Here is a 22219-nt window from a genome sequence, read left to right as displayed (position 1 = left end):
TTTACTCAAATGAGGAGCTCATAGCTGAAACTGGGGCGTATTTTGGAGACCTTCCGATCGAGTACTTTTCGGACGGTATCAAAAAGTTAGAAAATCGTTGGAATCGCTGTATCGACCTAAAGAGTATGTTGAAAAATAAAACCGACTTTGGCCAAAAAAACGTCTCCGTGTTTCATTTTTCAGAGAATTATCAGACTGCCTAGTATGTGGGTTGTTTCTTGGCTTCAACAATGGAGAGCATTCAAATAAGCTGGAGAAACTTTAAAAACTTCTCTTATTTTTATAATAATTAGTTAAATTCAACAAAAAAACTCAGGAAAGTAGTTAGGACATCTAAAGTTTTGGTTTGAAGCTTTTCAGAAGTCGACAATGTCAAAATATAAAAGGAAGCGTTTAAACTTCAGCATAACTATTTCGCATGGAAATACTTTATTACCCAACAATTTTATTTCAAATTAGAAGTATGTTAGCAATTAAATAATTATTCCATTCAAAATTATTCAGTTTTGAAAATCGGACTATAACTTCAAAGCCTTTGAAATTAGAAGGTTTTAAATGAGAGAAATTTGAATTGAAAACAATTAAAATTACAGTGAAATTATTTTCTTTTAGAAGCGTAAAAATAAAATAATAATTATTAAAAGAAACTGGTTTATAAATTCAAAATTCAAAATCTCAGTATTTGTAAAATTTCGAATATTCTTCGAGTATAACCTGTCAATTCAAATTATTTAATTTTAAACGTTTTAAATGAAATCACTTATGATTCGACAATACAATTTTTTCAGCTTTAGGATATAAATAATGTAAAGCTGCAGTAAGTAGATTATTCAATGTCAAACCTCGTGAAAATTGGAATAAAAGTAAAGCCTTGAAAATATAAAACTTTTTATAAGGAGAGGAATTTTAAATTTAAAGGTTTTAATATATTTTCAATGTAAAACATTCAAATTGAGTAATTTTATAAACAGAAATTTCAAGAATTGTATTATTTGACATTTTTTCATAAAGTTGATAAATAAAAAATACCAGCATTAATATTTTAAAAATTTTGAATATGCCTCAAGTGTAATCTGATAAATTTAAATTATTTAATTTTGAAAGTTTTGAATTGAAAATTGAAATGCAGAATTCTAAATGTTTGTATTTGGATATTATCAGATTTTGGAGGCCATTAATTTAAGCCTAATCAAGTTAGAAGGCTTACAGTTATCAATTTTACGATATTAAACCCTTATATTCAAAACCAAATTAAATTTCAATGGTAGAATTTTAAATTGTTTAGGGTTTGATTCTTAAATTTAGAATTTTTTAAATGCTTTGAATTTTCAATTTTACACTTTGAAACCTTTTCTTTTAATTTGGATCATCGAGAAGAAAAATATTATATTTTAGTAGACACGACTTTTTTTACGTGAAAAGATTAATTTAGGATATACCCCGTGCGCCAAGGTGAACAATACGTCCAGAGGGAAAAATGGGTTAAGCCAAATCTACAGTTTGCGCGAAGAAATTCACTATCTTCGTTTTGTCATGATTCTTCTTTATGTATACGCTGCAACGCGAAAATGACCCTTAAGTCAAACTTTAGAGAGTAACTTTTTTCACAAAGCCGGCAAAAATAATCACGGCTTATCACATTAAAAAAAATTATTTGATAACAAAATTTCGTCACTTATCTATTACATGAAAACATTTGTTCTTGTTTACAAGAAGTAAGAAAAAAATCTTGATTGGAATATATTGATTTTTGAAGAACAAGAAGTCTTAAGCATTATAACGCTTGGCATAAATAATTTAAAAATATCTTCCTATTTAATTTAATAAACTCAATATTAAAATGGAAATTTTAATATTGTCAGAAATAAATATTCACTTTATCAAATAAATGCAAAGAAAAGCTTAATCGACCAGCTGGAAAGTATAGTTTTCTATACATGACCGATGGAGAACATTTTAAAGTTTCAACTTATTTTTCTCAATGAATACAAAATAAATAAATAAAGGAAACTATTAAAGGAAACTTATATATTTATTAAAAATGATTGCAGTTTAAAAAATGTAATTAGCTCAGACATTAAAACAACAAAAAGACGAAAATTATGGCAATTATGCTATTTAAAAAAAATTAGGCAAACTTACAATTTTTCTTAACGTTAGATTTCTGGAGCAGGGAAAATGATATTTTGTAATATTGCGTTACTTCTTATTTCAATTTGAAAAAATGGTTCATAATAATAACATGGCCTTAGCTAAACTGTAGAAGCAAGCCGTAATTTCCTTTAACTTTCGAAAATGCTTCTTACACTTTACAGCTGTTAAAAAACTCATACACCACTAAATTCACTGATATTTACAAAATGCAACATTTCACAAGACATTTGTCTAGGTCTATAAGGAAATTTAGGAAAAAAAATTTTTTGTAAGTTTTTATAAGGATATTTCTTTTCAGAATTTTTATTTCTTTAACCAGAAAAAAATAGTAAGGACATCGTTAACCAAAATTCTGGTTGATTTGGCCAGACAGTTTTTTTAGTTTATTTAAATTTAAATAAAACTTAACTGTATCTTCAAATTCACTTTTCCACTAATTTCCAAAAAATTATAACTTAAAAAAACTTTTTAATTCAAATTTTTTATTACTATTTTATACTAACATCTTTGCTACATTTTGGGCATAATTTTGATTTCAAAAAGTCTTTAAAGTCTTTAAATTCCTTCAAGACCTTTTCTACTCAATTAAAATTTTTTTCCATTCACTTATAAGGTAAAATTAGATTATTACCATTTTGGATTTCAAATGCACTATAATTTGGCGCGGCCGAATATATTGTGGAGCGCATATCTCACGCTGTTGATTGAGAACACACACTTCCGCACTTGGTCGATTACTCGAAAATAACTCCGCTCACTGAGTTTCACCCCAGAATGTGTAGGCAGGCAGAACAAGAACATCGAGTTTAAAATAGGTATAAAGCAGTCTTTAATGTTTCACAGTTAACCAACATGGCTGTTAGTCGAGCAGTGTGCGCGTCACGAGAAACACGGAGTGCCGGAGCGCAGGTCTAACCTCTAGGGTGGTCCGAGACCGTGTAACCGCCAAAAGCGGTAAGCGTCGCCATGATGGTCAATAGAGTGGGGGACTTGGAAGAAGACCCACGACTTGTCAAAGAGTAGATACTCTATTCGGTAAATGAAATCTACATTGTGACTCCCCACAATATTCCCCCCGTCTTTTTTTTAAATTTATTTACAAAGTTAATTCATTACACATTAGATAACAATATTTAAAATATATACTTATTAAACCTATCAGTCTTGGTTCGTTATTCTATGAATTAGATAACCTATTCGTTTCTCGTGATCGCTCTTACAAATACCCCATGTTCGTATGGTATAATGTTTTTTTGCAACAAGTGTCAGGATAATATATACAATTCACGACGTTCTATTTACCTTTTATCTTATTTCTAGAGTATGCTAATTATAGTTTTATTTACATTTTTTGTGTAGGCCTACAATAGTGACTAGCTAGCAATTATACAAGTTTTCGTTGTTAAATTTACCTAAAGATTATTATTTAAGAATTTATACACTGTGTTCACCAACGATGTTGCCTCGCATGGTCGATTTTATACAATATTTACAATAAAGATATTTCAAAAAGCAACCAAGTGAGTTTATACATTAAAGGTTACGTTCTCTTTATTCGAACAAGTTTTGAGATTTGGTACGACGGTGCCCGCCGGCCCCTCGGATGAAAGGTTTTCGCCTTGTGGCCCAATATCGCCGCATACGAAGTATGCCGGCTTTAAATTATCAATTGATACTTGACGAGCCTTACCGTCGACGTCAATTTCGTATCGGCTTGAACTTTCGCATATACTCACGGAATTCTTCCAGGAAGAATTGTGGATCTATGCTAAATTCCTCGGGCAGAACAAATTCCCCGGGAATTCTCAACATTGTTTCGTATAGAAGTTCCGCTGGCGACGCACCGACGTCGAGTACGTTCGTACGTAGTCCTAGTAACACTGTTGGGAGTGACTTAGCCCAATCTCAATCTACGTGACACATTAGTGCGGATTTAAGAGATCTATGCCATCGCTCTACCATGCCGTTTGAAGCGGGATGGTAGGCCGTGGTATGTACCTTATGACACCCGATGAGTTTCATGAATGCAGAGAAAATTTGCGATTCGAATTGCTTACCTTGGTCCGTTGTGAGGGTTTCGGGTACTCCGAATCCAGATACCAAGTTGTTAAAGAATGTCTGCGCTACCGTATTGGCGTCCAAGTTTTTGATTGGGATGGCTTCGGGCCAGCGCGAAAATCTATCTAGTATGATTAACAAATAACGATAACCATCACTATCACGCAAGGGTCCGACTAGGTCAATGTTTACGTGCTTAAAACGTTTATCCGGGGCGGTAAAGTGATCTGGAACCGTGACATTGTGCCGTGATATTTTTGATTGTTCGCATGGCATGCATTCTTTGCACCAATCAGTAATATCGCGTCTCATGCGTGGCCAGACGTACTTTTTTGCGATGACCCGCGTAGTTATTTTAGCTCCCGGGTGATCTTGACTGTGAAATAGGTCGAACATTCGTTTCCTAAATATTGTCGGAATATACGGTCTTAGTGTTTCACCTGACAGTTCGCAATATAGCGAGGCACAGCCGTTGTCCCACTGTATTTTCTTGATATTTAATGTGCATTCAGGGTCTGCGATAACCCATTTTAAGTCTTCGTCTCTCGCTTGCTCTTCTACTAACTCTACTAAACTGAAGTCCGCTGGTAGTGATAAACTCTCGACCCTTGATAATGAATCGGCGACGTGATTTTCCGGACCCGGTTAGACGATGTTCGTTGAAAACTGAGAGATAAAGGATACCTGCCTTTGCTGTCTCATCTATATTTTTTCTGATTTCTGCCTAAACATATGAGTCAGTGGCTTGTGATCCGTGGCAATTATGATGTTCTTACTCTCCAGAAAATATCTGAAATAACGGATTGCTTCATGAATTGCTGTTAATTCACGGTCGTAAGCGCTATAGGCTCCTTGTGCCGGGTTGAATTTTTTAGAAAAAAATGCGAGAGGTTTCCAAATTCCCTTCACTCTCTGTTCTAGCGAAGCTCCCATCCCGTAGTTGAATGCGCCTGAAACCAAACGCGTTTCTTCCTTGTGCGACGGGTGCACCAGCATGGTAGCGTTAGCCAAATCTTGTTTAGCCTTTTCAAAAGCGGCTTCTGATTTTTCGTTCCAGTTTACCGGTCTGTTATCGTTCTTTTTTGAATCGCGGATATATTCGTTTAATTGGGCTGTGCCTCGGCGGCGTGTGGTATTGAGCGCCTATAAAAATTCATCATCCCGAGGAATCTACGTAGTTGAACGATCGTTTGTGGTTTAGGATAGTTCAGGATGACCTTTACCTTTTCTGAGGTTGGTGTGCAACCTTCTGAATATACGATATACCCGAGAAATTCGATTTCGGCTAGGCCAAATTGAGCTAGGCTAAACTGAGTTTTAACGCATGATTTTTTAGTCTTTTGAATAGTTTTGATTGAGGTGACACTCGTGCTTCTCTGCATCTCTAGAAGCTACCAGAATGTCATCTATATAGATAAAAGCGTAATCCAGGTCGCCGATGGCTGAATTAATATATCTTTGGAAAGTTTGGCCGGCATTTCGAAGATCAAAAGTTATGCGAGTGTATTCGAACCCAAAGGGTGTGATAACTGCGGTCTTTTGAATTTCCTCGGCCGCCATTGGTATACGGTGGTAAGTCTGAAAAAGGTCTAACTTCGAAAAAATCCGTTTGTCCCTCAAAATGGTTGTGAAATCGAAGATGTGAGGTACCGGGTATTTATCCGGCACGATGATAGCGTTGAGCCGGCGATAATCGCCATAGACCCGCCATTCACCAGTTTTTTTTGTAACCATGTGTATAGGGCTCGCCCACGGGCTATAGAAGGTCTACAGTATCCGTTTTTCATGTCCTCGAAAATTATCTTTTTATCTATTGCGAGTTTTTCTGGATTTAAGCGACGCGCGCGTTGTAAAAGATGAGGACCCGTCGTTATAATATGGTGTGGGTCAGCGCTCAGTTCGCTGGATGTTAGTTCTGGGAATTCCAAAAGTATTCTTGCGAATTGATTATTTTTATCTAAAAAGTTTAAACTGAAAGAAATTGCACTTTTAATGAATCCTCTTGTTTTCAAATTTGAAATCGGATCGAGCAGGCAGGCATCGTGAAGAATTGGTACGAGCTTAAAATGTGACAACATATCGGCTCCAATAATTGGATGTGGAACATCCGCTACGTAGAAATTCCAGACCATGTGTCTTCGTAGTCCGAGGTCAAGTCTAAGCGAACAGGTTCCGTGCGTTTTTACGGGCGTGTTGTTTGCCACGAAAAGAGCAAGTTCGTTTTTCTTTATGCGATTCGAGTTTATAAATTTGGTTGGAACTAATGAAACGTCGGATCCCGTGTCGATTAGAAAAAATAGGCCAGATGTGGCATCTTTTATGTGCAGGCGTTTGGACACAACGCTGGGTTCGACCGCCTCTATTCGAATGCGCTTGAATCGTTTCCCTGGATGCTTCGATTTCGCCACCTACACGGTTGTCTGCAATTATGTGCACCTTTCCCGAAACGTTGATGATAATAACAAAATTTGTTATTGTGAAATTCGCGTGAGTCAGGGCAACGGTTGCCCGATCGCGATCTAGATCTTTGCCGGTGTTTTGGTCCGTAACGGTTTTCCGAACGGGGTTCTCTACTGGACCGCGGTTTAAACTTCTCATTCTCGTTGACACTTTTTGATAGAGCTGATATTTGTCGTGCTAACTCCTGCAATTCAGTTGAATTATTATTTGCGTTTTTGTTGCTCCCGGTGTTCGCGATTGACGAAACGTTTAAACTGTTGAAAACGAGTGCCTCTGTGATCCTATCTGCTTTTTGAGCTAACTTTTGCAGGTTGTCTTCAAAAGACATGGCCAGCATAGCCCTAACTTGTAGGGTTAGGCTTTCAAGAAAGATAGTTCGCAGTAGATCATCCGAACAATATACGTCGAGTGCGCGGAGTCTCGCTAAGAACAGGGAGGGTTTACCATCGGTGGCCATCTCGCCTCTCAAAAAAAATCGCGTCCTCTCTTCGTTTGATGCTGAAAGGTTTTTATTAACCTCTTTTTTAATTGCGAGTACTCGTCCACTGGTAGATTTGTGATTAAATCCTTTATACGTGGAATGATCTCTACGTCTAAGTTAGCGATGAGATGGTGGGCTTTAGTTCTATCGGATATGATCCTGGCGTTTAGAAAACTAGAATCGAGTATGCAAAAAAATGATATAGGGTCGCTTTTATTAAATTTAGGAACTTTGAGTAAGGTTGGCACCGCGCGAACGACCTCGACCTCGTTGCTCGCCCCGTTATCGTTAGCCGGTGGAGATGTTTCGTCTGAGACGAGTGTCAGATTGTCAGACGAATAGTCCAAATCGTTTTTACTCATGATGAGATTTGCGCTAATCGCGCATAAACACAAGCGTAAGAGTTATGTAATTAAAATTAAAATAATTGTAAAAGCTGTCGCGAAAAGTTTTATCGGAGAAAAAAGGTATTTTTAATTCGAGTGAATATTTTGACACGTTGTCGCGAAATATTCTAAAATGTCTAAGTTATTAGGAATAAATTATGTTGAATTAAAATTGGTCGAAAAGTGAAATTTATAACATTCCTAATCGGAAATAACTTATCTTGTTGTGCTCTAAAGTTCCTGGAACGGCTTACTAATGTTGTTTATTTTTGGAGCGGCGCTGATGACCTCGGGAGATGTTCGGAATTAATATTTGAAAGGCATACTATTTAGCTTACGCATCATCAAAGATAAAGGTCGCAAATTGAATTTAAGTTTAAATAAGAAAACTTTAATTTTGAATGATACTTAGAGAGAAAAACATTTCATATGACATTTGTGTCTGTTCTCACCAACGTTAGCAGTGGGAAAGTAGCTTGAGACAAGGCAAAAGTGCGCGTTCCTCTATCTCGCCGAACCTATACACTGATAGCGGTCACCTTGACCGGTGACGTCACACGTTGTTTAGGAAAATTTCTAAGGTTTTTCCGATAAATTTAAATCGAATCGTCCTAAATGTGTAAAACCTATGTGCTTCTTTGTTCGAATAGAATTCTATGCTAATATTAACACTTGATACAGATAGTTTAGCATCCGTTTAAATATTATTCGTTTTCATGAAAATAATTTGATATTCGGCTGACACTTGTTGCAATTTGCACGAAGGTTATATTTAAAAGATGAATTTGAAATTTCGGGAAAATGATTTTACAGTAGTTAGAGAAAGGAAAAAAAGTTTTTTACAATGTCTTACTTTGTGTTCTTTTTCTTCGTGATGTATTGAGATGGTCCCGAAAGTACTCGGTCGCCGCCTCCTTTCGCTAACCTCGTTGAAAACTGCATAAGGCATCCTTCGGAATTTTCGTCTATGAGTTCCGATGTGGTTAGGTTCTTTGGTTTTGGACCAGAGCACCTCGGAAGGTTTCCTGGGCAGCGTGGCTTACTCCTCGTCCAGTGGCTCGTTCAGTGAATTTGCGGCGTCACGCGTCATTTTGTATGAAGGATGATCTTTTTCCTTTAGATGCTTGATGAGGATGTTCTATTTTTCGTGTTCTGGTATCGCAGCCTTGCGTTTCTTGGTCATTTGTGTGATTGGTGTGCTACAGAATTGAGTGCGCACTGGCTTTTTCACCTCTCGGAAAATTTGGCGCGTGCCCTTGTCGGGGTCACCATTGTGGAGCGCGTATCTCACGCTGTTGATTGAGAACACGCACTTCCGCACTTGGTCAATTGCTCGAACATAACTCCGTTCACTGAGTTTCACGCCAGAATGTGTAGGCAGGCAGAACAAGAACATCGAGTTTAAAATAGGTATAAAGCAGTCTTTATTGTTTCACAGTTAGCCAACATGGCTGTTAGTCGAGCAGTGTGTGCGTCTGGAGAAACACGGAGCGCCGGAGCGCAGATCTAACCTCTAGTGTGGTCCGAGACCGTCTAACCGCCAAGAGCGGTAAGCGTCGCCATGATGGTCAACAGAGTGGGGGACTTGGAAGAAGACCCACGACTTGCAAAGAGTAGATAGTCTACTCGGTGTGTGGTGCAGTTAATCTCATGCCGTATCTAGGACCTAATATATTTGGTCGCACCAAATATCGGTAGTTAGCGCGGCAGACAAGTTTGTGGTCTCACATAATATTGCTTTTAGTTCAGCCACATACTTGTAGAGGCGCGACAGCAACCATATATTCGGTCGCGGCTAAATTATAATGCATTTGAAATCCAAAATAGTAATAATCTAATTTTACTTTATGAGTGAATGGAAAAATAATTTTAATTGAGTAGAAAAGGTCTTGAAGGAATGCGATTTTCTTCTTTCGAAAAAAATGGAGCAAAAAGTTTGCATTAAATTTGGTGTGAAAAATGGAATCCAGTGCTCTAAAACTCTTGAAATCTTGACAGTTGCATACGGTGAGTCTATTCTGAGTAAGAAAAATGTGTATATGTGGTACAAGCTTTTCCAAGAAGGCCGAGAGGATGTCGAAGACGAACCTCGCCCTGGACGTCCCAGCACGTCAACAAAAGATGAAAACGTTCAAGCAGTGGAAGAGATGGCGTTGAAAAATCGCCGAATTACCATCAGATAAGTTGCTGAAGATGTTAGCATATCGGTTGGCTCATGCCATGCTATCTTTTCGGACGTTTTGGGCATGAGACGTGTGTCAGCGAAATTTGTTCCAAAACTGCTTAATTTTGATCAAAAGATCCATCGCATGACCATCGCTCAGGAGATGTTGAATGAAGTCAATAATGATATTCACCGGATTTGGCCCCCAGTGACTTTTTTCTTTTCCCAAAACTGAAAAGACCCATGAAAGGACATCGATTTTCAACGATTGAGGAGATAAAAACTGCATCGCTAAGAGAACTTAAAGCTATACCACAAAATGATTATCAGAAGTGCTTCGATGATTGGAAAAAGCGTTGGGACAAGTGTATTATATCTGAGGGGGGTTACTTTGAAGGGTACAACATAAATATTGAGGAATAAATGAATATTTTTTGAGAAAACCATAAAGTCAGCTTGTTTTTTGAACACACCTCGTAGTAATAACAAATTTGAATTAAAAGTTTATTTTTTATTTAAGTTATAATTTTTTGGAAAATAGTAGAAGAGTGAATTTGAACATACTGTTAAGTTTTATTTAAATTTGATAAAATAAAAAAACCGTCTGGTTAAATCAACCAGAATTGTGGTTGAATATGTCCTTATAAAAACTTATGAAAAATTTTTTTCCCTAAATTTCCTGATAGACCTAGACAAATGTCTTCTGAAATGCTGCATTTTTTAAATATTTGTGAATTTAGTGGCATATGAGTTTTTTAACAGCTGTAAAGTGTAAGAAGCATTTTCAAAAGTGTAAGGAAATTACGGCTTGCTTCTACAGTTTAGCTGAGGGAATGTTATAAATATGAACCATTTTTTCAAATTGAAATAAGAAGTAACTCAATATTAAAAAGTGTCATTTTCCCTGCTCCAAAAACCTAACTTTAAAAAAAATCTAATTTTGCTTCATTTTTTTTATTAGCATTTAATACTAAAACTTGACATAAAAAATGCCATAATTTTCGTATTTTTGTGGTTTTAATATCTGAGCAAATTACATTTTTTAAACCGCAATCATGAAAAATAATACAAACCAATGCTATAAATTCACAGAAATATTATGTACTTTAAAAGTTTTTATTTTAGTTTATTTTTAATAAATATATGTTTCCTTAGTTTTTTATTTAGTACCCTTTATTTTGTATTTATTGAGAAAAATAAGTTAAAACTTTAAAATTTTCTCCACCGGTCATGTATAGAAAACTATACTTTCCAGCTGGTCGATTAAGCTTTTGTTTTCATTTACTTGTTTAACTATTTGCATATTAAATTTCATTAAAAATTTTTGATTTTGCTATAATAATTATTTTAAATTCTTTCCTTTAATAAAAAACTTGCCTTTTTAAATTTGTTCGTAAATAAATTTATTTTCTAATAATTTAAATATTTTATTAACTTTCAGTTTCTTTTATAAAATTTTAAAGGCTTGCTATGGTGAAAAAGGCTCAAAGGTGTTTTTAAAAATATGTGATATCTCTAGCGAGATATCACGTGCCTTTATTTCGTATAGTTACAGAGTCAAGTCAAGATTAGAACTGGCTTAGCGGTCCTAATGCCCTTTAATATATAGGCTGCATATCTATTCAAATGAGAAAGCTGTGGCTAATTACATATTACAGCCCCCTTGTTGGATTGTTTTTAGTCTCTAAAAACCTAAAATTTCAAAGATCTAGGTGTGATTATTTTCGGAACAGAAACATTAGTATTAATCATTGGAACTGCCTCTTGTCGGTGTACAGTATTGGCTTTGTTTCCGAAACTACAGTTTGTATAACAGTTGCCTATTAGACGTTCTACAAGATCAATTATAGCGTTGAACAGTCCTATTTTGTACATAGTCAAGAAGGTAATTATACCTAAAGATGTGTACCCTAAATATCTTAACCATTCTAAAGGATTTTGTTTCCATGTTTGGACTCGGTGATGAGTTGAAATCGTGTCTAAAATGTTTTCGGCGTTTTCTAGACTAAAGTGTGTGTTCCGCAACGTATTTGAATCGATAATGTTTGGTAGTTAAATCATTTTGATCTTTATTAAAGTCATGTCGGGTATGTCTAGGTCGTATGTTAAGTTCAGTTTTGCTGTCCGCGTGACATTTAGGTTGTTATTTCTAATATTCAATGAAATTCTTGGCGACATAATTTTGCAATATTGTCCGGTTATTATAAATGTTCCTATATTAATGGTTTGGGAGTCCATTGAGTGATTGGGGCAGATTAAGTCGATTTGCTCCGTTTGAGTAAATGGAGCTAGGTATCCATTTGAAATTGATATATAAGTCTCTGGCTGTAGTAAAAATGTTCCTAATTTACATTTACCTTAATATTGGGTGTTAAGAAGACTAGCGTCGCAAGTATCCTGTTGATAAGTCAAGAAGTCAGGTTGCTGTCTCTTGCATACTTTAATTCCTTCCACTGATTTACATTTACTTAAACTTTCTTTATCGTTTGTTACATAGATGTATCTTCCGGTGAGGAGATATTCATGATCCAATATGATACTCGTAAAAGTCCCATCTTTTTGTTTATTAGGAAGACGTATTATTCTTTCGATAGTTAATATTTCATTTTTTAACACCGGTAATTTTATAATGTATATTAAATAGTCTTTTTTGTCAGTATATTGATATCTGTTGAGTCAATTATTCCTTGATAGTTAGTTTCTTGTCCTTCAAAGTGGTATCTTGTCTTATACTGAGTTTTGAATTCTTGGATGGTAGATTTTATTATTGCAGGTGTGACTATTGTTGGTTCAATCATTCCATGTTTACCGATGTTAATTGCGTTTAAAGCGGTCGACAGGTCTTCACTCATCTCGGAGATGAAGATCTCTAAGTTTGTCATCTTATCCTGTAATAGAAGTTGTTTTCGGTTTTCATTTGATGGGTTTACTAATTGCTTCATTAATTGACTTTCAGCCATGAGCCTGCCGTTAAGACTTTGCATATCTCGTGAGGAACTATCAAGAATTAGTTTAACGATCTTCGTATTATTTTTGATAATTTCGGCCACCTTTTTATTATCCGAATAGACTTGATCAAATTCGTAGTTAACTTGATCTATGTCATTTTGGGATAATGTATCGAAAAGTGTTTTTGAAATGTCTCCAACAAAATTGAATAAACCTCTTCTGAATCTAGTTTTTCCCATAACATTATGTAATAAAATTTCTTTTGTTTTTAATCGATTGTACCTGTAAACCATACTATTAACAGTGTTTTTAACTGGGTATTTACTATCGCAATTTTGGACTAAAAAGTCCTTTAATTTGTTAATGTTATACATTCTCTCATGAGTATTGGTGAGGTTAATTCCGATTATCAGTGTCCATTGTTCTTCGTAAATAGTAGCTAAACCGAGTTCCTCTTTATATAGGTTAGTCGTCAGCGGCTCGATTCTCACTTGAGCTCTGACCAGGGTTATCATTGTCAGTAGAAATAGGCTGACCTTCATCTGAAAAATAAGGCATTACGTTGTCAATATGGACTTGTACTACCTTATTTTTTGTTAGGATTTTAAGATTGTTGTTGTCCAGAATGTTAATTATTTTATAAGGACCTTTACAGGAGTGATCTAGTTTGTTAGTCTTTGTATTGTTTTTTACCTGAACCAACTGATCTACTTTATACAGTGAGTGATGATTTATAATTTTCGCGTCGAGGTATTTTTTCGTCTTTTCATTTTCTAGACTAATTCTTTCCCTGGATCTGGATAGATTTATCTCGTGCTTTCTCTTCCAGTTTCTAATCAATTCTTGATAAGTTCTATTCGGCTTCTGATGGACGGTTGATGGTAGATTGGGTTCTTTTCCGAAGGTAAGTTCAAAGGGTGAGAATTCAATAGTTTGATTTTTTGTTGTGTTTATGACAAAATTTATTAATTTTAAGTTATCATCCCATTCTTTGTTATTTTCTGCCTTAGATGTTTTGATTAAATTTCCCAGCGTCGAATGCATTCTTTCGATGTTTCCGTTTGATTGAGGGTGAAAAGCTCTCGTTTTGATATGTTGTATTTTGCAGGCTTCTTCGAACTGTTGCATTAGGTCAGAGATGAAGTTTTGTCCTTGGTCAGTTAATATTGTTTTTGATGCTCCGAAGGTGTAAATGTAGTGATCAATTAATTGTTCAATTATATCTTTAGTGGTTTCATTTTTTAAAGGTAGTAGTAATGTATATCTGGTTAATCGGTCTTGTATGCTCAGTATATACTTATTACCTTTAATTGTTTCTGGGAGAGGTCCATAGATATCCATGGCTATTTTATCTTTTGCTTTTAAAGGGATATCAGGGACTATACTCTCTATCTGATGTTTCATTCTTGTCGTTTTATTAAGTTGACAAGTGGGCCAATGTTTTACATATTTTTTAATATCGTTTTCCATATTAGTCCAATGCCCTAATTTTTGTGCCTTTTCTAAAGTGTTTTGTTCGCCCATGTGACTTGCATGTGCTTCTTTCACAATTGCTTCTTTTTCTTCCTTTGACAATTCTCTTGTGTTGACGAAGCACACTGAGCATGAGTTTTCTGGGTAGTATGTTGATAGAAATTCTAACATTTCTTGGAGTGACTCTTTTTCCAAAGGGGAAATTAAAGGGTCTCCTGTACGGATGCGACTGATGGTTAGGTTTTTACTCAATATTTCTTCAATGAGTTGGCCTAATTTTCTTAACTATTGTTCTTCATTAAATTTTGGCAAGTCTTCCTTTTCTAATGTTGTTAATAATTTTCCTATTGTGTTTGGTTTTATCTTGATTTTTCCTGGAATGGGATTTAATCGCCATTGCATAAAGTCAGTGTACAAATTTTCTGAATCGGATTATCTTTTTGGTTCCCTTTCCCCTCCTATGTCTGTTTCAGGTGAGGGCTCTCTCATTCTTTTGTGTGGTAATTTCATTTTCTATTTTTCTTGTAGTATTCTATCTTCTCTAATAACTGGTGTATCGAATATTTCTATTTCCGGTAATTTTTCTTCTAAATTTTCTTCTTCTACTTTTTCGTTTGATATTCCTGCGCTTTCCATTGCTCGTCGTAAAGAATCTTTGCTTATGGAAAATATTTGTCTTACGTCTTTTTCCTGGATGGGGAATAGTCGCGATAAACAATCAGCTACTTTATTTTCCTTTCCTTTCACGTATTCGATTTCGTATATGTATTCTTCAAGTCTTAGTCTCCATCTTAATAATCGGGAACTAGGATCTTTTACGTTATGTAGCCAAATCAATGCTTTGTTGTCAGTTTAGATAGTGAATTGCTTTCCTAATAGGTATTGCCTTAAACGGTTAACAGCCCATACAATGGCTAACAAATCTTTCTCGCTGGTTGTAAGTTCTCTTCCGCTTTATTTAGAGTTCTCGATATAAATAGGCACGGATGCCCTTCCTTAGAAAGGACTGCCACTAGTCCGTAATTGGGGGCATCGGTTGTTAAAATAAATTTCTTTTTAAAATCTGGGAATCTTAATACTGGCGCAGATGTTAAGCCATTTTTAGAGTTTGAAAGGCTTTTTCGCAGATTGATGTCCAATGACATGGTGTTTCTTTTTGTGTCAATGCTGTTAAAGGTTTAGCGATCGTAGAAAAATTCTCAATAAATTTTCTATAATAACCAGTTAAACCAAGAAAAGATTGTATATCTTTAATTGTTTTTAATTGTTTAAAATCGACGATTTTCTTAATTTTTTCATTGTTTGATTTTACCCCGTCTTTTGTGATAATAGGACCCAAATATTCCAATTCTGGTTTCAAATATTCACATTCACATAATTCATTCACAGTCCATCATTCTCTGGAATGTGACCGGAGCATTTTTTAAGCCAAAGGGCATTCGATTATATTCGAAGTGTCCTAGTTGTGTTGAAAAGGCAGTGTACTTTTTACATTCCTCTTTGATTGGTATTTGGTGAAAACCAGCACTTAGGTCAATATTATTAGGTTTTATTATCTTTTTATCAAATAGTTTTTGAGTCTCCTCTAGAGAAAATTCTCTATGTTTTTCAGGTAATTTATGTGTTCTAAGGTTTATTACTTTCCCTGAGTTTAGGATAATCTCATGCTCGGTTAAAATTGTGCATGGCAGTGGGTCTTCGGGTAGTACAAACGCCTGTTTGTATTTTAGTAAGATTTGCTTTATTGTCTCTTGGTTTTCTTTTTCCATGTGATTGATATTAGACGTTTTTAATAGTGTTTGCAATGGGTCTTGAGTACTGTGGGGTTTTTCCTTTGCGATTCAAGTGGAGTAGTCTTGATTGTCTTTATCTTTTCGTATTTAATTTCATCGGGTACTTTAGTTTGTTGTCTTGAGTAATTAAAAAATGGTACCTGTATCTCGTTATTTTTAATCGTATATAATCCGTCAGGGATATTATCTTGGTTTTTCTATCCAGATATCTATGTGATTTTTGACATTCTTAATCCTGCATATTTTGGTTTCCATTGGTGCTACGAATTCTCCGTCATCATCTTTTTCAACTTTTATTTCAACTTTTTATTTTCAATTATCAAGTGTGTTGGTGTTAGAGCGTACATGGGGAATTTTTTGAGTAAGGTTAGTCCTAGCATTTTGTCTTCGGGCAATGGAAAGTTTTCATCTACTATGTGGAATAAATGTTTTTTTCCGAAATAGTTTAAATATACGGCTTCATGGGATTCCTGGTTATCATTTTCCATTTGAAATTTCTTTGAGTATTTGATTTTATTTACAACTTGGGGTATCGAATTTTCTTTTATTATGTTTATGGCTGCTCCGGAGTCAACTAGTAACCTATACTCTCCTCTACATCCTTTTCCCTTGATAGATTGTAGTCTTCCGGAAACTACATTAATTCTGCTTGTTCCAGGTAGTCCTCGTGTTCCAGAATTTCTTCTTCCGTCATCTCCTGGTTCTCTGAAAATCCTTCTTCCTGGATGTTTCTTACTTGCGGCGTTCTTGTCGGGAATTGACCTTGATGAAAATTTGGTTTGCTAAAGCATTGGGAAGCAAAATGGCCTAGTTTGCCGCATTTGTGGAAAGACATCTTTACTCTATCCGCTAAAGGCAGGGTTTGATTTAGGGCTTTAGCTCCGGTGGCTGCTGTTGTGTTGGCTGCTATTCTGGGAGGTGGCAAAAGTCTTTGAATAAACCTGGGGGTTGGTCGAGGTGCTATGGGTGTATTTCTAATGGGCTGTGATTCATTTAGCCAGGTATCATACTCTGCTACCTCTTTTTGGGTTTCCATTAATGTTGTTGGCTTCATTACCCGTACCTGAATTCCAATTTCTCGTTTTAGGTTCAGCATATACCGATTGATTGCCTCTTTTTCTTCGATTTCTAATCTGAGTTGTCTTTCAGTTCCTTCCGAGGATGCTTGCACCGCGTAGTTTAATTCGTTCAGTATTTGTTTAAAGCCTAAAGAAAAGTTCTGGATAGTTTCATTTGAACCCTGTGTACACGATTCCATTTTACTTCTAATGGATAGAATTGAACCCGCTTGCTTTAAATTTTGTCTTAGGGCTTCATACAAAACGTTGAAAGTATTTATAGTGGCGTAGCGTATGGATTTGTCAGCATTACCGGTGATTTTTTCAGCTAAAATAAAATCTGGTAATAATTGTGGTTAGGAACACTGACTTTTTGTCCTCATTATTATTTCAATAAAACCTTCCACGCCCATATCGTCTTGTCCATTTATAGGTTTAATGGCTCTAATGATATCTTTAGCTGATATCCCCTCGTGCCGGTGTGGTGCTTGAGGTTCTAGTTGTTGCCGACTTCTCAAAATAGATTCATTTCTGATTTTTAATCTTGTTTTGGCTTGTTCGTCATCCGAAACTTTATCTTCAGTCACTCTTCCTCCATTTGCGCCTTCGTTGTCTGTTTGAGTATTTCCTTTTATTCCAATTCTTGCTAATATTTCATGTCCTTCTTTTATTCTCTTGTCGTTCTCTCTTGCTAATATGGAGATATTTTCTGCTGCCGCTGATTGATTTATAACCAGAGTGCTTATGCTTTTTCTAATTTCTTCAAGTGCATTGAATAAGAATGCTGGAATTTCTTCCCTTGTGGGAGACTGAGCGCGAGTGGGGGCGGGGGAGACCATTGCCGTAATGTACTGTGGTTCGTACAAGTCACTGTCAGAATCGTCTGTCGCGTACGTTAATGGTATCCGATAAGCCAGAATAGAAGTTTTTCTAATACACTACTCTATCAGTGTGAGTGTACTTAGTTTCTAATTTGTCGGGTGTAATTATCGCGTGACACTTTTGTGTAGTTTGGACCTTGTCCTTTAATACAATAAAATGCGTCGTATCGTTCTACTACAATACTGACGATGTTAAAGTGATTTATTTGTATTTTTGACAAAGGGCAGTGCTCTGGAGCACCAGGAGTATACCCTACGTGAAATTGTAAAACTTTACCTCACCAAACAAGAAATATGTTATTTTAGGTTTTTTTACCTTCCTCAGACCACAAAAAGGATTTATACTCTTTACAATTTCAGTCTTAATTACTAACAAAAGCTTACAGTGAACGTTGTCTTTTGACAGTTGGCTGAAGATCCGTAGAGTTTCCGCTTGCTGTCTGGATTCCTAGTTCGGCTGGTGACGTGTCTCCAAGCTGTTACTGCTGGTACTTGCTGAGTCGTGTGTGGCTAACTCGATCAGTTTATTGTAGCTAGGCAGGTGCCTCTTCCGCCTGATTGCGGGCCTCGTTCAGTTTTATTTTCCTGAGTTTTCCTACTGCTATTCTACGTAGAATAGGCCCTACTGAATTTCAGACACTGGTTTCAATAGCAGTAGTATGGCTCAATGTTTTCGGGCTGTCCGTAGTACAGTCCGGAGTTCGTTTTTTATGAATTTTGTAGATTTTTATTCTCATCGTTTTCCAGGCCTCCGTCACTTATAAGAAGGGAAAGACTTTAATGTTTCTCCGTAGAGAATGCTTTCCTTCGAAGTATTCTTCAAAAGGATCCCGGCAGGATTGCCAAAAATTTTATGGTGAAAAAGGCTCAAAGGCGTTTTTAAAAATATGTAATATCTCTAGCGAGATATCACGTGCCTTTATTTCGTATAGTTACAGAGTCAAGTCAAGATTAGAACTGGCTTAGCGGCCCTAATGCCCATTAATATATAGGCTGCTTATCTATTCAAAGGAGAAAGCTGTGGCTAATTACATATTACAGGCTTATGAATTATAAATTAATTACCTCATGACTCATAAGGTTTTTTTTTAAGAAAAATAGCGACAATCATGCAAAAAAAACCCACTTTTTTATTTGAAAAAGATATTCACAATGTTTATTTCTTGCATGATTAAATAGAAATTTGGAAGGAATTTCATATTTGAATAAAATTATGAATTGAACCAAAAAATACATGATCTGGCACTTTTTTGCTAGACTTATTTTTTCGAAAATTGCATACTCCTTTTCAAAGATTATCATTGTAAACCAAAGTTTATTCTCTCTATTGTATTATTCACAACTTTCTTCTAACTACAATTCATAACACAGTAGACAAATAGACATAATGTACAAATTACAATGAACATGGCAAGTCAAAACTGTCATCTAGGTACTTCAAGTCAAAGTGAATATTTATTTCTGACAATATTAAAACTTCCATTTTAATATTGAGTCTATTAAGTTAAAAATGAAGATATTTTAAAATTATTTACGCCTAGTGTTATAGTGCTTAAAGCTTCTTGTTCTTCAAAAATCAATATATTCCAATCAAGATTTTTTTCTTAGTTATTAAATCTTGTAAACAAGAACAAATGTTTTCATGTAATAAACAAGTGACGAAATTTTGTTATCAAATAATTTTTTTAATGTGATAAGCCGTGATTATTTCTGCCATCTTGGAGAAAAAAGTTACTCTCCAAAATTTGACGTAAGGGTCATTTTCGCGTTGCAGCGTATACGTAAAAAAGACTCACGCTAAAACGAAGATAGTGAGTTTCTTTACGCAAAAAGGAGGTTTGGCTTAACCCATTTTTCCCTCTCGACGGATTGTTTACCTTGGCGCACGGGGTATTTCCTAAATTAATTTTTGTACGTAAAAAAAGTCGTGTCTAATAAAATGTAATATTTTTTTCTCGATGATTTAAATTAAAGAAAAAGGTTTGAAAGTGTAAAATCAAAAATGTAAAGCATTGAAAAAATACTAAATTTAAGAATCAACTCTTAAACATTTAAAAATTTTAGCATTGAAATTTAATTTGGTTTTGAATATAAGGGTTTACCATCGTAAAATTGACAACTGTAAGCCTTCGAACTTGATTAGGCTTAAATTAATGGCCTTCAAAATATGATAATACCCAAATACAAACATTTAGAATTCTGCATTTCAATTTTGAATTCAAAACTTTCAAAATTAAATAATTTGAATTTATCAGATTATTTCTAGAAAAAAATGATTGGACCAGATTGGAATTGATTGAAGGTTGAATCGTTCTTAATCGGTGTTAATCGGGACAGAAATTGTATATCATTCTTAATCATTTTCAATCAGCACAAGCGTTTGAATCGTTTGCAATGGGGTAAGCACGCCTGCGCATTTGAATGAAATTTGTACACGGAGAAAAATAGATATTGAAAAACAAATATTAAGAACTTTGATATTTAACAATAATATATAGATATTACGGCATAATATCTAATATCTTCTATTCAACATACAAAATATGAAAGGCCAATATCTGTTTATATTGAAAGTATAAAATGTGTGATATATACAGTGAATACCTAAGATATTAAAAAAGCTACATTTTATCGGAGCAAGGTCGTTGACGTGTGGCGTGGCGACAAAAGATTTTAACCCCTCTTTTTCTGTATCCTGAGCTTTCATCGTATGTATTGTGGTTTTTCGAATATCCATTGCACTATATGTTTTGGTAGAAAATGGATTAAATGTTTTTGGATATGTTATAATTGCATAATTATGCAAAAAGGCGAATGCTTGAGGATTCGGATTTTAAAAACAGAGGACTACGATATTAACATTCTTTTGCATTTCATAGAAAATGGCATGCTTTACAGGTAATTGTTGCACAATTAAAAAATATTTCTGGAATATCTTAGATTCTGCCCTTTAATATCTTGGATATTGTCGGTTAAAATCTTCTTTTTGATACCAGCGGATGCTCTTATTCAGCATCTAGATTTCTGTCCTATAGTTAAATCGCTAAGATATTACCTATTAATATCTAGATATACTCTGTGCTAACATATATTTCTCTCCGTGTACTTTGAAATTTTCGTAATTAAGGGTAACTGCGAAAATATTATAATATTTGCAGATGAATAATAATTATGCATAATAATTAGGATATACGATTTCGAAATTAAAAGAATATTGACGAAATTTGCATCGGGTTTAAAATGTATCATATTATTTCGCATTGAAACAATTCATTAGGTAAATTATAATAATATTAACAAAGATATAAACATTTTTTGTAAAGGGATTCATAAAATATAGAACATTTGTATTTTTAAAATAACAAACCTGATTTAATTAACAGTATTCTTTAACGAGACTGATTACTAATTACACTGTAATTTACATTATGTATTACACGATATAAATTTTGTACGCTTTCTACATTATAAGTGTTTTGCACTATTTAAATAAATAGTTGATTATAATATTACTCAGAAAAATCACTATAAAAATTATTGGCAAATCTGTTAGTGATAGTTCCTTGATCACGAGGGAATTATTTGAAATCTTTAAAAAGTTTTCTTTTGCCGAGATGTAATTTAAAAACAAAAAGTAAATAACCGTTTTCAAATAATTCCCGCGTGATCAAAGTGCTGCCACCAACATAGGCGTGGCCGACCTGAAGATCACCTCGCTTCCTGATTGAGAACGGTAGCCGACCTCAATCGTTCTGAATCGGTCAGACCCGATTAAGAAACACCATTGGGAACGATTGGATATTACTTTCAATCGCTCGCAATCGGTTCATATAATTCTTTTGTAGAAGAGATACTTGAAGCATATTCAAAATTAAAAAAATATTAATGCTTGCATTTTTAATCTATCAACTCTATAAAAAAAGTTTAAATAATACAATTCTTGAAATTTCTGTTTATAAAATTACTCAATTTGAATGTTTTAAATTGAAAATATATTAAAACCTGTCAATTTAAAATTCATGTCCTTATAAAAAATTTTCGTTTTCAAAGGCTTTACATTTATTCCAATTTTTCAAGAGGTTTGACATCGAATAATCCACTTATTGCAGCTTTAAATTATTTATATCCTAAAACTGAAAAAACTGTATTGCCGAATCATAAGTGATTTCATTTAAAACGTTTAAAATTAAAGAATTTGAATTGACAGGTTATACTCAAAGAATATTCGAAATTTTACAAATACTGTGATTTTGAATTTTATGAAATTTATGAATTTTTAGAAAAGAAATTGGTCCAAGTTTGGTTTGAACAGTTTTTTTTTTAATTCCTTAAATTGCTTTTTTCCTATTATATCATTCAGTT

At 34.6% G+C, this 22219-nt stretch overlaps 1 protein-coding gene across 1 annotated transcript; it reads right to left on the bottom strand.

The window, feature by feature from the left end:
- Positions 1-6571: 6571 nt before the first annotated feature.
- Positions 6572-7129, bottom strand: LOC117173618. The gene has a single exon (XM_033362257.1). The coding sequence runs from the start codon at positions 7127-7129 to the stop codon at positions 6572-6574; it is 558 nt and encodes a 185-aa protein (XP_033218148.1).
- Between the last annotated feature and the right edge of the window lie 15090 nt (positions 7130-22219).

Source organism: Belonocnema kinseyi, chromosome 5, assembly GCF_010883055.1.
Source record: "Belonocnema kinseyi isolate 2016_QV_RU_SX_M_011 chromosome 5, B_treatae_v1, whole genome shotgun sequence".
Classification (NCBI taxonomy): domain Eukaryota; kingdom Metazoa; phylum Arthropoda; class Insecta; order Hymenoptera; family Cynipidae; genus Belonocnema; species Belonocnema kinseyi.
Note: the sequence above shows the minus strand (reverse complement) of the source record. Positions and strands in the feature narration are given on the sequence as shown.